The sequence below is a fragment of the Nycticebus coucang genome, chromosome 3, assembly GCF_027406575.1.
Source record: "Nycticebus coucang isolate mNycCou1 chromosome 3, mNycCou1.pri, whole genome shotgun sequence".
NCBI lineage: Eukaryota > Metazoa > Chordata > Mammalia > Primates > Lorisidae > Nycticebus > Nycticebus coucang.
The window spans coordinates 78,225,698-78,240,249 of NC_069782.1; the positions used below are offsets into that span (position 1 = coordinate 78,225,698).

At 45.8% G+C, this 14,552-nt stretch overlaps 1 protein-coding gene across 3 annotated transcripts in view; it reads right to left on the reverse strand.

Moving 5' to 3' along the window:
• The window catches only part of WDFY4 (WDFY family member 4), a 296,529-nt gene that overhangs the window by 156,411 nt on the left and 125,566 nt on the right, over positions 1–14,552 (reverse strand). For 2 of the 3 annotated variants that reach the window (XM_053584972.1, XM_053584973.1), the window contains 6 exons: positions 9,269–9,342; positions 6,885–7,046; positions 6,215–6,306; positions 3,951–4,050; positions 1,884–2,089; positions 968–1,137 (listed from right to left, as the gene is read on the reverse strand). In XM_053584972.1, coding sequence (XP_053440947.1) covers positions 968–1,137; positions 1,884–2,089; positions 3,951–4,050; positions 6,215–6,306; positions 6,885–7,046; positions 9,269–9,342 — 804 coding nt within the window. Of the gene's footprint in view, positions 1–967; positions 1,138–1,883; positions 2,090–3,946; positions 4,051–6,214; positions 6,307–6,884; positions 7,047–9,268; positions 9,343–14,552 lie in introns of those variants that run through there. The other variant, XM_053584974.1, reaches the window with a different exon arrangement.

Below are 14,552 nucleotides of genomic sequence, written 5' to 3' on the forward strand. Positions count from 1 at the left end.
GGAGGCAGCATCTGAGCTGAGAGCTGAGGGTGCACACTCCACTCAGGGGGGTGATGGTGGGAACAAGGACTCAGTAAGAGCTCAGCCGGGTGAGCAAAGCAGCTGGTCTCACTGGGGAGATGATGTAGCAGAGTCACAGATAATGGGCTGGCGACTTGCAGCCTGATGAGAAAGAGAAGCCAGGACGCCCAGGATCAGACACCTTGGTGCCAGCTATGGGGTCTGAACCCGGTCCTGCAGGAACAAAATCAAATGAACCCATGGGCTGTGTGCAAGCAGGTGAGGGAGCAGATGGTGGGAACGTGCATATAGCGAGCTCAGATGCCTCTTTGGAGAACTGTGGCTGAGGAAGCTCAGGGAAATGATAAAAAAAACAGGGCAGCAGTTGGTCAGATGTTGTGACTCAAGGAGCAGCACTGGTTTTAAGTGGAATACGGTTTAACAAACTATGGTTTAGGAGGAAAGAATCAATAGAAATTGAGAACCGAAAGTGCAGAAAGAAAAAAGAGTAACTGTAAGGTTAGATCTCGTAGAGAAGGTGCTGAAGGACTCCCAGGTCTGCCATGGGAAGTCTCCTTTCCTGGGGGCAGTGGAGAGGTTACAAGGAGGGTCACAGCATAAGTGGATGGTGGAGGGTGAGGTACAGAGACAACGCCACCTCCAGCATCGCGTAACTTCCCCAGCCGTGTCTAGTAAGGGAAGATTTGAAAATGGACCAATCTAAATCAGAGACCTGCCTGGAGGGATGGTGGGAGGCGGAAGCTGAGGAAGTGGATGGGTGGGTAGCAGGACTTTGGAGAGCCAGCCACAGATGCCTGGATGATAGGGGAGGAAGCGGATCAGGACACAGTCCCGGCTGGGAAAAGTAAAGGGAGATAAGCAGAGAGGGGCTTGGGAACTGCTTTAGTCAGATGGAATCAGAAAAGCAAGGGTGATGCTCTGTGCCAGGGCTGTCCCAAGGACCTACTTCGGGGCCATCCATCAGCTCTGTAAGCGGCGTCTGCAGGAGGAAGGCGGCCACGATGAGGTAGACTTCTGGGATGTGAATATGGTGGGCCAGAAAGTCGTTCAAGACCCGGAACCCAGGAAGCAGGCAGGAGCTCTGCTCAGGCAGTGGAGGGTGGCTCTTCAGGTTGTCTGTTAGAGGGGAGCAGCATAAAATCCAGTTGAGAACAGCTGTTGATCAAGGAGGGGACTGGACATGTGAGGGATCCCCCTGCACCCACCCACACCATAGAAACCCTGGGTAGAAATATACATCATACAGATGAGAACCGGAAAGTGCTCAGCCATAACTCCTTCCCTGTGTGGGCACGCTCATTCATTTACTCAGAACCAGAGGCCTGATGCTTGCCAGGTAGGAGGCCACAAGGCCACTTTGTACTAGGCAATGAGGACATGGGGTTTTTGCCAAACGTACAGAATTCTGGACACTGATTAAGCTTACAATGTGGTAAGAAGGTCAGACATTAAACAATTATTAATAAGTACTCAAATAAATACACGCTTATGACTTGTGATAAGCGCTATAGAGGAAAATAATAGAGGCAGACAGCACATAAGAGAGCTGCTGTGATTCAGGGGTACTCTCCTCTCCTGGGAAGTGGCATCGGGATCTTCCTTTGAGGCGTCCCAGGAAGAGAAGCAGAGTGTACAGTGCCGGAGAAGAGAGCCCGCAACCTGTGAGGAACAGAGGTGGCCTCCGGTGCCTGGAGGCAGGGAGGCTGCGAAGGCAGTGAGGAGGCCTTGGAGTCTGGGGTCAAGGTGATCCCACTGCAGGGAGCCACATAGCTCCCAAGTGGGGAGAGTCCTGACTGGTCCTCACTCACACCTCAGGACCAGGTGGTGCCCTCCTTGCTGGACACAACGGTCCTCATGCTCACCCATCACGATGTCCACTCCCTTGGCACTGTGTTCCACCCAGGATCCTGCACACAGGCCATCTTTAAATCGCCCACGGAGGGAGGGGTTTGCCAGAAAGTGCAGCAGCAGCTTTAAGGCCAGCACGGTGGTACTTGGATGCAGGTGGCCTTGTAGGAGCAGCAGGAACCAGTCGGGGCCCAGGCTCAGAAACAGTGATTCCTTCAACCTGGAGGGGCAATACATGCCATCAGTCTGTGAGCAAGTGAGAAAATACGAATTTTACAGCCTCACAAGTCACCTAGGAAAGACAAGTTAAGGGTACCATTTGGATGATACTTATTGAAGCACTTGTTGCATTTCAAAAGAATGGTAAATAAAACGCTGGCAAGCATTAGATCCATTGGCCATAGCTTTTCAAAGCAACTGGAAACTATGTACTGATACATATAAAAATATACATGCCTCTTTTAATATACCTACTTAACTGCTATTTATATGTACACAGTAGTGTATGAAAAGCCACCCATCTAATTTAATTATCATCATCATAGTCATATAAAACACATAATGATTATTCACCTCCCTTTTTATAGACTCTATAAATATTTAAGTGGAATAGTCTAACATTTGTGCATTTTTATCCATTTAGACAAAAATAAAAAATCCATGATGAACTGTCACTTTCAAAAACGAACTTCAAAATGATGAATCTGGAGACTACTGTAAGGAACTGAAGGAGGTAGCCAATTCAGTTAAGATGATCAGTTTAGCGAAGGACCCGGGCTTCTGGAAGGCAGGGGAGGACCCTGGGCAGTGTCCTAAGCACCACCTAATGGACCAGTACAGTAAGCGTGTGTCTGGGGTTCAGTGGGATGAGCTAAGCACAGGTAGGTGCTAAGAGTGAACAGAGGAGCCCATCCTCTCTTAAAGACTTGCCTCTGATGTTTACCAATGCGGCTCCTGCTGTGCTCTGATCATTTCTCTTAGTGTTGATGTGGATGATGGTGGTGGTGAGTGATGATGGTATTGGTGACAGTAGCAGTTTACTTAGAGAATATTTATAGCATCCCAGGCACATTCTCTGGGATATCCACACATTAATTCATTTCACCCTCACTACATCCATCTATCAAAGGTACTATTTTTCTTTTCACAGAGATATGAATAGAAAGAGGCTCAAGTCCCTGGGAGGTGGCAGAGCCAGGATTAAAACGAAGATGGTCTTACCCAGAGTCTAGCTGTTAAGTGCTGCATTACGTGCCCTTTCAAAAAGATGAAGAAGGAAGAACCAGCTCATTTCCAAAGCATCTCCCTGTTCTACCATGTTTTGAATCTAGGAATGTGAAGACCTATAAGCTGGCAAATGTCTAAATACTATTTGCCAGGCTAATTCACCAAAGGGTAACGCCTCACCACTGCCCTCAAACACACATGCACACAAAGACATGCACTTAGCCAGAGCAAGGATGTGGGCTGACTCACTCAGCACTGCCTCCTAAGAGCCGGCAAAAGCACTGACACACAGTTGGTACTCGACAAAGAGATGTTGAATGAATTACTTCCGGGGGGCAGCAGGGGCCAAGTTAATGGAATCAGCTTCATGATTACACATTATGATGAAAGTTAATTGAAGGTAGATAGATACCTCTTCCAACTTGGAAAAATAACTAAATCACTAACAGTAAATAGCAGAAGAATTTGGAAAGCCTTTTCCTTGATAGATGTTGTTTAGGCTAACCATTTCTCCACTCCACTGTCTGCCAAATACAGGACATCAAAAACAGTAATTGTCCCAACTGCCAAAACAATAACAATTACACACAGCAATGGTGACAAAGAGTTTATTGCAATTATACCAAATCTGTTTCTAGTTCCTCATACCCATTGAACATTTGCATCCAAATATCTTAGGGCCAAAGTCTGGTTTATTGGGTGGAGAGAATATAATTTTCTTTCTGATGAGTATAAAGGAAACACATCGTAGGAAACAGACTCAGAGACGCTAAACTTTTCATTAAAAAAAGGTTTAATATTGCAACCTGTATGAACCAACTTGGTGCCAAATTGCTCTTCTTGGAGCTACTTACTCAGAGGATAGATGAAGTTGGGGGGAAGATATTACACCAAGCAGCATCTCCAGCAACTGGTTCCTGAGCCAGATTGTCTTTCCAGATGTTTGGCTTCGAGCTACAAAACAGAATTCAGATTTGAGAGCAAACGGATGTAGAGAGACATCACATTGCTACAGTAAGCAATCATATTCACCAAATGCTTAGTTCACCCAAGAATTGTGGCATGGATGGGACTCAGATTTTGGCGTTTGAGTCTAGACTTCAATGCAGTGCTTATAAAGAATTTCAGAAAATGTTCCTAAAGTTTTCTCTAACTGGAGATGTCTTCAATGCTGCTCATCCTCAAAAAAAGAAAAAAAATCCTTAAAATTATAAGGGCAAATCTATTTTTTAGTAGAAGAATTTTCTAAAAACTATCGTAGGCTGGGCTGGGTGCAGTGGCTCACGCTTGTAATCCGAGCACTCTGAGAAGCCAAGGAGGGTAGATTGCTTGAACTCGGGAGTTTGAGACCAGCCTGAGCGAGAGTAAGACCCTGTATCTGCTAAAAATAGAACAACCAGTCAGGTGTTGTGGCAGGCATCTGTAGTCCCAGCTACTTGGGAGACTGAGGAAAGAGGATTGCTTGAGCCCAAGAGTTCGAGGTTGCTGTGAGCTATGATGCTACGGCACTCTACCCAGTGTGACAGAGTGAGACTCTGCCTCAAGGAAAAAAAACTATCCTAGACTGCAACATTTTGTGAGCACCAGTATTTTGTGAGCACCAGTATGTGCCAGTATTACATGAGTTATTGGGAGCAGAATAAAGACCATGGTCTTCTTTCTCTTGGCTTTCTTTCAACTCACTTCCAGACTAGGGCTTTCTCATACCTGTGTCACACTAAATATAGAACTTGAATCATAGCAGAGGTATACAGACCCAGGGGAAGAAGTAATTGACTTTTAAAGTGTTATTAAAGGCCTGAAAGACCTTTTAACAATGTAAAAAGCACATTGGGTTAAACATGTTGTAGAACAAAGTCCATATGGAAGGGAAGGTTGACTAACAACCTCACTGCTGGCCCAGAATCCATTTACTTTCCATTGGTTTCCAGTCATTTTATGACCATCCTAGGTTTTCAAGCAGGAATATATGATTTGATTTGATTTGTGACCCTCATGATAAAACTGCCACCTCCCAACCCACTGCCTGGTAACCCCGGCACACCACAGGCTGCAGAACTAGGACTGAAGGTGCAGCTTGGACAAGCAGAGTCAGATTTCCCTCTGTTTCGATTCTGGCTGCATCTCTGATTAAAGCTCCTCATCTGTGGAGTCTCAGTATCTCCATTTGCAAAATGGGAATAGTAATTCCTACTTTCAGGCTTGATCTAAAGGTAAGATATAAAACAAATTTTTCAAACTACTCATAAGTAATGCTGTTCACGAGCATCCTTTTGTGTGATCAGGCTGTTTTATATCTGCCCTGTCCAGTAGAGCAGCCACCAGCCTCAGGTGGTTATTGAGCACTTCCTATATGACTAGTGTATGAGTGAGGATTTAGATTTTTAATTACATTTAATTTTAATTAATTTACATTTAAATGAGCACATGTTTGCTGAGAGGCTCCCATCTTGGACAGTGCAGATAAGGAGGGCCCAGGACCAAACTGTGGTAATTGTTCCTTCCACACTGTCCTTGCCGAGGGAATGCTGAGCAAGACAGGACTGCTGTTCTGCATCCGGTTGAGCAGAGAGGGAGATTCGAAGACATGAATTACACATCTCCATGTTCTGGCAAATCCAGGGAGCTTCAGAAGCACAGAGGTGGGTACTTAGTCTGGCTTGCTGGGGCTGGGAATGGCTAGTCTAATAGGGGAGGAGACGACATTAATTTAGAGAGAGCTGCAGGGACGGAGAGTAGGCCATGGCTTGTGGGGCTCACAGAAAAGGAGGTGGGGGAAGAGACTAAAGTAGGGCAGGAGGCAGAGGCCGAGGCATGATGGATCCTGCCTGCTGGTCTGCAGAAGACTGATTTTTATACTGGAGGCTTTGGAAGCCATTCTAGATTTTCAAACAGGAATATATGATTTGATTTCATCTGTGACCCTCATCATAAAACCGCAGCCTCCTAAGCCCCTGCCTGGTAACCCAAGTTAACCCTGGCTCAGCTCTGGGTGCCTTTCCCTTTCTTTGCCTCAGCCCTTCCCTCTGTAAATTATCCCCACAACACCCATCCCTCGGAGACTCCATGAGGGTTGTTCTGCTGCTTTTAGACTGGCAGCTGGGAAAGGTCTTCTCACCAGGCACAGAAGGGTCCAGGGCTCCATCCACACAGATCTGCCTCTCACTCATTGACGAAGGCTTGAGGGTGTACACAATAGACAGCCCGATCCTTTATGCAACAGAGAGAGAAGGACATGCTCCAGGGTTGGCTCAGCCTGGTCTGCTGAGCATAAATTAGTGTTTTTTACATGGAGTCACCCAAATGTGGCTCAAGTGAGAGTTTGAGGGAATCACCTTATTCTGTGATCGATACAGTATTTCCAGAGACTTCTAAACTCTGTCAGGATTCATCAGAGATGTTAATTATGACTCTACCATATCAATATATCAAAGAATGATGAGGAAAGAAAAAGACTAAATGTGGTGCCAGTGGGGACTGTTCTTTGGGAAGTCTGTGAGAAGCACAAATACTGGTTACCTGTGGTGAGCATGGCTGTGCTTGTGAAGATTCTTGAATTCTTGGGCATGGTAGGGGAATCTGAGTACACAGCCCTGCTGGGGAAACCTCCTGGTCCCATGTGGACTCCAGTAAACCCATCCCTTTCTCCAACACTCAATCCTGAGCAAAAACTTCTAGAAGGCTCCAACTAGTGAGTTGAGTATGGTCAGGAGATAGCTGGGGGCTGTATTCCTTTGTAAAATAGCCCAGAGGCCCTGCCCATCCCCCTGAGAGGCTCAGTGTGGTACCTGAGTAAGTCCTGGACACTGAAGTGGCCTCTCAACTGACAACCCAAGATGGCGATGATGGTGGAGATCTTGGCAGGGGTGAGGTTTGGCTCATTGAAGAGGAAGACGAGCTTAGGTATCAGCCCTGCCTTGTGAGCAACTTCAGCATTTCTAGGTCCTTCCCTGGTGAGCCCAGAAGAGAGGCAGTAAAAGCTTTTACTGGAATGAACCAAATTTGTTGTGTTTCTGCTAAAAAGGTTTTCCAAGCTAGGCTTGTTCCGTGGCCCTCTGACTCCAGTGCTCTCTTGGCAACTCGTCAAGATGCTGTCAGACACCATCGAATATGTGTCTGCCGAGTGCCTGAGTCGCTGAGGCTTATACCTCCCCCCCCACCAGCAGCCCCCTCCCCCGGAAACCACCTTCAAAGACAAACCCCAATTATTGATTTTTAAATTTCGAGCCTCAGAGAAAACTAGCTGCTGGCTTCAGAAAACTCAGAACAAAGACAGCAGACACTCATGTGACCAAGGAGCACTTCCCAACAGCCTGGAGCACGGGTCCTCTGCTAGCCTGTTGGTGTGTGCATCTTCCTGCCCGGCCCAGACCACAAAGTGGATGAACATGCCACTTGGGGCCAAAGGAGAAAAAGAATTCAAGTATCCACATCCCTCTCCTTAGGATAATCACAAACCCAATTTCCAGTAAATTCTGCTTGCCCCAAAGAAAACACTCCCAGGGTAAAAGTCTGTTTTGTAGAAAACAACAGGTATAGGCTGGGTGTGATGACTCACATCTATAATCCTAGCACTCTGGGCGGCAGAGGCGGGTGGATTGCCCTGAACTCAGAGGTCTGAGACTAGCTCTGGGCCAGAGTGAGACCCTATCTCTACCAAAAAAATAAAAAGCCAGGCATTGTGGCAGGTGCCTGTAGTCCCAGCCACTTGAGAGGTTGAGGCAGGAGAATCGCTTAAGCCCAAGAGTTAGAGGCTGCTGTGAGCTATGATGCCACAGCACTCTACTGAGGGCCACAAAGTGACACTGTCTCAATTAAAAAAAAAAGAAGAAGAAGAAGAAAAGAAAAGAAAACAACAGGCACAGGCGCAGAAGGCAAGTGAAAGGTAGGAGGAGGGTAAGGTGAAGAAGCGTGAATTTGGGTGGGTTGCTCCTCGTGAACTTTTTTTGGTATTACCACATTACATCCTACTGAGCTCCACACCCCTCATACACAAAAGAGACAGAAGCGGCCCTGTTCTGAGAATGCCCTGTAGTAATGGCCTTGACAGGGAGACCTTCTTCCACCTAGAAATCCCATCTCCCCCTGCACGTTTCCTATCACAGCATCCAGCAGACACTTCCTTCTATTCTTTTTCAACAGGGCTGTGTTTTACTCATCTTTGAATTTCAGCACTAAGGAAAGGGTATGACATGTCGTGAGCTTATAATGGATATTCAATAATAACTGCCTGAATGAAAAGATGTTTACAAATACATTCAAAACATCAAAGGTGCCATTGATCACTAGACCAGCCTGAGCCCCGAGGAGGCAGGTGGGGTGACGGGTGGGCCTCCTACCCTCCCTGCTCTCTTATTCTGATCACAGCTCCTGGCTAGCTTTGGGAAGCATCTCTTTGCAATTCCCTTCCACCCTCTGCAGAGGGGAAGCCATGCTCCCAGCTTGGCCTTGGGATCCAAGTTGGCCCAGTGAGACTCAATCCTAGAGCTAGGACTATTGAATTAAAAACATTCTCTCTCTGCTGACTGTGCTAAGCTGAGGATATCCCCTAAGGAGCTGTCAAGAAGCCACCTGGCTGCTGCAGAAGAAAACCTGCCAACACCAAGACCGCATGGAGGAAGCGGAGACCAGAGGGTGGCAAAGCTCAGGGAAACTGACACACACACCGCAAAGATGTGCTCCTTTCAACTGAACGAGCTAATGAATTCCCTCTGTCATCTTCCTTCTCTCCTTCTTTTCTCCCTCCTCTCCTTCTTTTCTCCCTCACTCTCCTCTCTACCTTCTTTCCTTCCATTTTTCCTTTATTCATCTGGCTTGTGTTGTATTCCTGCCATTTACAACTGAAAAAGCTCTGTCTAATTCAAGTAGTGACTTGGAGAACATCAGAATCCAAAGGGAGAGTAGAACCTCACTGGCTGTATTTGCTGAACCCCAAGTACGCACCAGAGAAGGGCTAGAGAGGCCTCTGAGCCCCATGGCCCTTGCCGTCCTGAGACATCAGAAGAGACAGACGTGTCTGAATATGTGAGCAAACCTCTGGGTAGGGCATGCTCTCACCTGGGGACTCAATGCCCAGGAGCAAGAAGAAGCCACTGACCCTCCTACCCTCTCAGTTTCTATCTTGGAATGAAGCCTTTAGTTCTAAGCCTCACGCTGCCAGAGCCCAGCCTACCTTGGTGATTGAAGAATTTCCATAAGATGGGAAAAGAGAGTAAGCTCCAGGTTGTCTGCTGTATTCATCCAGAGCTGAAAGACAGAACAGTCACACACTAAAACAAAGGCATGGGCAAAGAAGGGTTTGCAGGCAACAAGAGTAGGTGAGATGCTGGAGATTACCCTTTGACTCGGAATCACCAGCACTATTTGCCAGCTTTGGAATCAGATCAGCTCTACTGACACTGGAGCAGAGAGGGAGCCTCCCCTAGAGGAAGGTTATCTTTCCCCATCTCTGCTGCTACCTGGCACTTCACTGTGGGTCTAGAGTTCCACCAAGGACACCTGCACTGTCAGCCATGTCTGTCCAGCCCTGGCCCACAGCCCAAGTGTCCACATGACAAATGCATCTCATCCTCTCTGGATCCTGCAAGGCAAATGCTGGCATTCCCACATTACAGATGAGAAAATAGAGGCTGAGGCAGACCAGTTGAACGACAGGCTCCACTCACCATGAGAAGCCCCGTCCTGACTTTCAGGCTTTTCCCTGTGTTGACTGTACACACACATGTACATGAAAACACTTTCTTGTTGCCTCATCCCAACCCACATCGCCTTCTCTTGCATGACAAAATTGTAAATGACACAAAGATATGAAATTCATTGAGATTCCTTCTGAAGGTGAAGTTTATCAGTCAGGTTGTCTGCATTCACAGTCAACAAATGCAGCTGCTAACCATGCCTCTGGGCAGAGCGATGGTGTGTGTGCCTTCACGTCTCATTTCCATCTCCCTTTAGAGAGCTCTGCTATTTTCATCTCTAAATACTGACATTTCTGAAGGCCCGGCACATAGAAGGTTCGTATGTGGGACTGTAAGAGTACACTTGTATAGCAGCCAAAGCAGTCTCTACTTGTAACTGATACCACTTACTGCAGGCAAGAGGAGCCAGCCAAGACCCCAGAGATCATCATAGGCATTCAGTAGATAGAGAGTGAGGCTCAGAGAAACTAAGTAACTGTTCTGGAATCACCCTTTTTGTAATTGGCAGAGACTGGTTTCAAAGCTGCTCAGTCGGACTGTGAAGCCCACTCCTTCCCGTCCATGTTGGGTCCCCATGGGCATCTGCTGTGGACCGTGACCTATAGGATCAATCATCAGCCTCACAAGTGACCATGGCTTTGTCCTCTTACTGAAGACGGAATGCAAAAAAGCCCCAGTGAACAAGAGTTTATCAGGAGGCCTGTAAAAGCAGGGACTGTCACTCTCTAATTCCAAGGCTAACCTCACACATAACACACTGAATACTTAATAAAAATTCATTAATTATTATTATTATTTTTTTTTTTTTTCAGTCTTTGGCCAGGGCTGGGTTTGAACTTGCCACCTCCAGCATATGGGGCCGGCGCCCTACTCCACTGAGCCACAGGCACCGCCCAAAAAATTCATTAAATTTTTTTTTTAAAAGAATGAATACAAACTAAACCAAGGTAAAATAAGTGGAAGGCTCTTAATCCAGGAACAGAGTCACAGATTTCCAGTCCTTATAAGCATAGGCACTGCCCAAAGGTACACACAGAGGTGGGGCAGCTACCTCCTGGGACAGCCAGAGTGGACAGATGCAGGTTTAGTAGGGTATGGGGGCCTGGGGATGGCACCCCAACATCCATGTCTGTAGGACACCAAGAGCCCTGCACACTCAGGATGCATGCTCACATTCATGAAGGCGCTCATTCAATGAGCCATACGCCAGTCTCAGTTCTGAGAAAGATAGGGATGAGCCTCTCAGTCTCGTAACATCACTCTTCCCCCCAAAGTTTACTCTTCCCTCCAAAGTTTCTAGCCTCTCCCATTTCTTTTCCAGAGCATTAAAACAGGAATAAATTGCCACACACATTCAAGGTTGCCTAGTTTCAAGAAATTATATACTATCAAAGATCAGAATTTTGGGAAACATGAATAATTGAATCATTTGATTGTTGTCACATAACCCCATACTATGGACTCTATTAAGATGTCTGAATTAGATTTGTTTTAATACCCAACAAATAATGTATTGTTCCCTTTCCACCTCTGAGACCACCCAACTCTTAGAAATGAGCTAGTCTGTCCCTTCTTGGCTAATGTAGAAGTCAACGACTTGGATGCCCTCAATGTGCTATTCCTCCCTACATCTCAACTTCTCCTTTCTCCTTTCCTCACAACTTCCTCTTGCTCCCAGCCTCACACCAGTCATCAGGAATCCCACCCTTTCCCCTCTGACCTACTCTCTCATCTCCAAAACTCAGCCCTCATCTTCTTTGAAGATCTATTCCGTTCATGGTTTCTTCTGCCTCATTTTTACTGCTTCTTCATCCCCACCTACAATCATATTTAAGTCTCTTAGTCGGGTGTGGTGGCTCACAACTGTAATCCCAGCACTCTGGGAGGCGGAGAGGTAATTGCTTGAGCTCAGGAGTTTGAAATCAGCCTGAGCAAGAGTGAGACCCTGTCTCTAAAAAATACCCGGGCATTGTGGTGGGGGCCTGTAATCCCAGCTACTGGGGAAGCTAAGGGAAGAGGATTTTTTGAACCCAGGAGTTTGAGGTTGCTGCGAGCTATGATGCCACGGCACTACCCAGGTGACAGATTGAGACTCTATCTCAAAACAAAAAATCATATTTAAGTCTCTCCCAACTTAAAACACAAAACTGAAAGTCCTGAAGTGCCACCCCCCCCCCCTTTTCTTCTTCAAAAGTCTACCAAGTATCTCTACTTCCAGCCTTCCATTCACACTCCACCACCTGTCGGTCCCCACAATTTATACTAAGCTGTCAGTGACCCCCAATGGCCAAAGGCAGTGCATGCATCTCTGTCCTTACTCTACTCACTATAGGCAGAACAAGACATTTGGGATTTTTTTTCTTTTAAATTTTCTCCTCTCAGTCTTCAGCTTTTATATTATTACATTTCATTTTGTTTTAGGTTTTAGCATCTGGTTCTTACTAATTGTTTCTTTTCTTAAACCTAAAAGCACCAGGTGACCTGAAGGGTGGGTTCTTTGGGGTATAGGATGGTCCCCAGTGTCAGCCTAGCTACAGGCAGAGCGAGCCTGATGGGATCCTGCACAAGCAATTCCTGGGCCATGCTGGTGGCAAGAATGCCTTTCAGCCGAGCTGCCCGAGCAGGGGCACAGCACTTCAGAAGGGATAGCAATTGTGGTAGCACGAGGGTGTTATCTCACTGAGCAGGGGGCAGTGTGGCCGCGTCTGCACCTCCCCTTTCCTGCTGTGCACAGGGAGCCCAGGCTCTGGGCCTTGCACCTTCCCTCCACAACCTTCTAGTGTGTCTTCAGATCCAAGTCCAGGGCATTCACCCTGGCCTGGTTCAATTAGCTAATATCAGAGTTAGGAGTTTTGTGACCATGTTTATGAATAAGACTAGCCTGTACATTTTCATTTCTTGTGCTAACTTTGTTGTGTTCTGGCATCAAGACTGGCTCATACAATAAGCTGAGCATGCTCTCCTCTTCCACCAATAGGGCTAGAAATGGCCCTTTTCCAGATTAGTAGAATTTCTCTATGAACCCTAGGGCCTGGAGTTTCCTTCTGGACACTCTTTGCCTCTACAAATTTTTTAAAAGTGATTCCGTTTATTTGATGGTTATGAGGTTACTGAGGATTTTTATTTCTTTTTGAGTAAGCTCTGAAATCATAAGTTTTCTATGAGATGGTTCAAATGAGCTAACTTTTCTAAGTCATTGGCACCAAGTTGCTGGTCCTTTTCCTTGTTAACTTTCCTATTTGCTCTTTCCTCTGTGTTATACCCCCCTTCTCCTTCCTGACATCATGTATTTGCGTCTTCTCTCTTCTTACTTGGTCAATCTTAACAGAGGTTTGTCCATTCTAAGAGAACCAGTAACTGGCCTTGTTCATCCTTTGTATATTTTTTCTTTCCTCTTTTATTAATTTATGCTCTCATCTATATTTTTCCTTCCTTCTTTCTCTGAGTTTTGCTTTTGTCTATTGGGTCATTCTAACTTCTGGAATCTCTGTTCATTAATTTTAAAATGTTCTCTTTTTCTGCTACATATAGAGATGACTATAAATTTCCCCCTTGCCTTGCTTTCAGCAGCAGCCCCACAATGTTTTGATACATAGAATTTCCCTGTCATTGAGCTATAGATAACTTCTAGTTCAAGTTTGGACTTTATTTTTTCTAGCTTTTAATAATGGTCAATCTGATTGGAGTAAGCTGGTATCTCATTGTGGTTTTAATTTTAATTTCTCTGAAGATTAATGATGTTGAATATTTTTTCTTATGTTTGTTGGCCATTTGTTTTTTTTTCTTGCTATGAAAATTTATTTATTTATTTTTATTTCAAATTAATGTGAAGGTACAAATTTTTAGGTTACATTGTTCTTGCTTGCAAAGTAAAGTTCAAGTTGAAGAAGAGCTCTGAACCCAGCGGGGCGTGCTGAACACACCCACATTGTGCACATTAGGTAAGATCATGCCAATCGTCCTCCCCCTTCCCCTCTGATCCATCCCTCCCCTCCCTGCCCCCTTGCTAGACTGTATTCATTCATTCGTGTGGGCATATAATTGTTCACATATTGGTTTCATATTAGTATTGAGTACCTTGGATTTTTTCTTTCCAGTCTGGAGATACTTTACTAAGAAGAATGTATTCATATTGGTCTGGAAAAAGATTTTATGAGGAAGACACCCCCAGCCCCCATGGCAATTGCAGCAACGCCAAAAATAAATAAATAAGCTAAAAATCTTCTGCACAGCTAAGGGTACCACAACAAAAGCAAACAGACAACCTTCAGAATGGGAGAAGATTTTTGCATGTTATGAATCTGACAAAGGCCTAATAACTAGAATCTACAGAGAACTCAAACTGATCAACAAGAAAAGGGCAAACAACCCCATTTCTAAGTGGGCAAGAGACTTGAATGGAAACTTCTCTGAAGATGCCAGACAAATGGCCAAAAAACACTTCACATTTGGACTTTTTCATTGACTTTCCTCTTTCTCTCACTGTCTTTGTCTCAGTTCAGGTTTCAATATCTTCCAGCTGGGTTTCTGTAACCATCTCATGACTGATCCCCCTGCCTTAGGCTCTCATCGCTATAGCAAGACACCTAAAATAAAATTCTCACATGTCATTCCTCAGTTGACATCTTTAAACATGGGCAGCGCCTGTGGCTCAGTGGGTAGGGCGCCGGCCCCATATACTGAGCGTGGCAGGTTTGAACCCGGCCCGGGCCAAACTGCAATACAAATATAGCCGGGCATCATGGCAGGCTACTGTAGTCC